The sequence below is a fragment of the Penaeus monodon genome, chromosome 23 (genome assembly GCF_015228065.2).
Source record: "Penaeus monodon isolate SGIC_2016 chromosome 23, NSTDA_Pmon_1, whole genome shotgun sequence".
Taxonomy (NCBI): Eukaryota; Metazoa; Arthropoda; class Malacostraca; order Decapoda; family Penaeidae; genus Penaeus; species Penaeus monodon.
Genome location: NC_051408.1, coordinates 23158453 through 23160071, shown reverse-complemented (window position 1 = coordinate 23160071; position 1619 = coordinate 23158453). Strand labels below are relative to the sequence as shown.

Below are 1619 nucleotides of genomic sequence, written 5' to 3'. Positions count from 1 at the left end.
GGGGCCACCGGAACAAACACGGGGCCCCAGGAACAAAAAGGGGGCCCAAAACAAACACGGGGCCAAGGAAAAAACACGGGGCCCCAAAAAAAAAAACCGGGACCACGGACCACAGGAAAAACACGGGACCCCCGGAAAAACACGGGGCCCCAGGAAAAAAACACGGGACCACAAGAAAAACAGGACCACAGGAAAAAAACCGGGGCCACAGGAACAAAACGGGACCACAGGGAAAAAAACACGGGGCCCCAAGAACAACACGGGGGCCCCAAAACAAAAAAACGGGGCCCCCAAAGGACAAAACGGGCCACAAGAAAAAACACGGGGCCCAGGAAAAACACGGGACCACAAGAACAAACCGGGACCCGGACCACAGGAAAAAACACGGAACCACAAAACAAACACGGGGCCACAGGGAAAAAACACGGGACCCAGGAACAAAAACGGGACCACAAAACAAACACGGGACCAAGGAACAAACACGGACCACAAAAAAAACCGGACCACAGGAACAACACGGAACCACAAAACTAAAAAGGGGCCACAGGACAAACACGGGACCACAAGAACAAAAAACGGACCCAAGAAAAAACGGGACCCGGAACAAACAGTGACCACGGGGCACAGGGAAAAAACACGGGACCACAAGAACAAAAACGGGACCACAGGAACAAAAAACGGGGCCACAAGAACAAACACGGGACCACGGAACAACAGGGGCCATAAGAAAAAACCGGGCCACAGGAACAAACACGGGACCCAGGGAAAAAACACAGGGCCATAGGAAAAAACCGGGGCCACGGGACACAGGAAAAAACACGGGGCCACGGGACCAAGAACAAAACGGGACCCAGGAAAAACGGGACCACAAAACAAAAACGGGGCCCCAAGAACAAACAAGGACCACAGGAAAAAACACGGGACCAGAACAAACCGGGACCACAAGAAAAAAACACGGGACCACGGGGCCACAGGAAAAAACACGGGACCCCAGCAACAAACAGGACACAAGAACAAACCGGGCCACAGGATCAAACACGGGGGCCACAGGAACAAACACGGGCCACAGGGCAAAACGGGGCCACAAGAACAAACACGGGGCCACAAAACAAACCGGGACCCCGGAAAAAACACGGGACCACAGAACAAACACGGGGCCACGAAAAAACACGGGACCACAAAACAAACGGGCCACAAAAACAAAAAACGGGACCAACTACAAAACGGAAACAAGGAACAAACCGGGGCCACAAAAAAACACGGGACCCCGGACCACAGGAAAAAACACGGGACCACAAGAACAAACACGGGACCACAAGAACAAACACGGGACCACAGGAATACGAGATCACAGGCACAAACACGGGATCACAGGAACATAGATCACGGGGACAAACACGAGATCACAGGAATAAATACGGGATCAAAGGCACAAACATGGGATCACAGGAATACAGGAACAAACACGGGAACACAAAAAACACAGAACACGGGAACAAATGCGTGATCGCAGGATCACAGAACACGGGAACACATCTTGTATTCAAATTTCTGTTTATTTCGGATTTTCTTTATCCCCCGCTTCTTAATAGGTTAATGACATCTCTGGCAATATGGTG

At 51.5% G+C, this 1619-nt stretch overlaps 1 protein-coding gene across 1 annotated transcript in view; it reads left to right on the top strand.

The window, feature by feature from the left end:
- Positions 1-1619, top strand: part of LOC119588188 (collagen alpha-1(XI) chain-like) — a 9733-nt gene that overhangs the window by 2776 nt on the left and 5338 nt on the right. Inside the window, exon 4 of the mRNA XM_037936890.1 lies at positions 745-1539. Coding sequence (XP_037792818.1) covers positions 745-1539 — 795 coding nt within the window. The remainder of the gene's footprint in view (positions 1-744; positions 1540-1619) is intronic.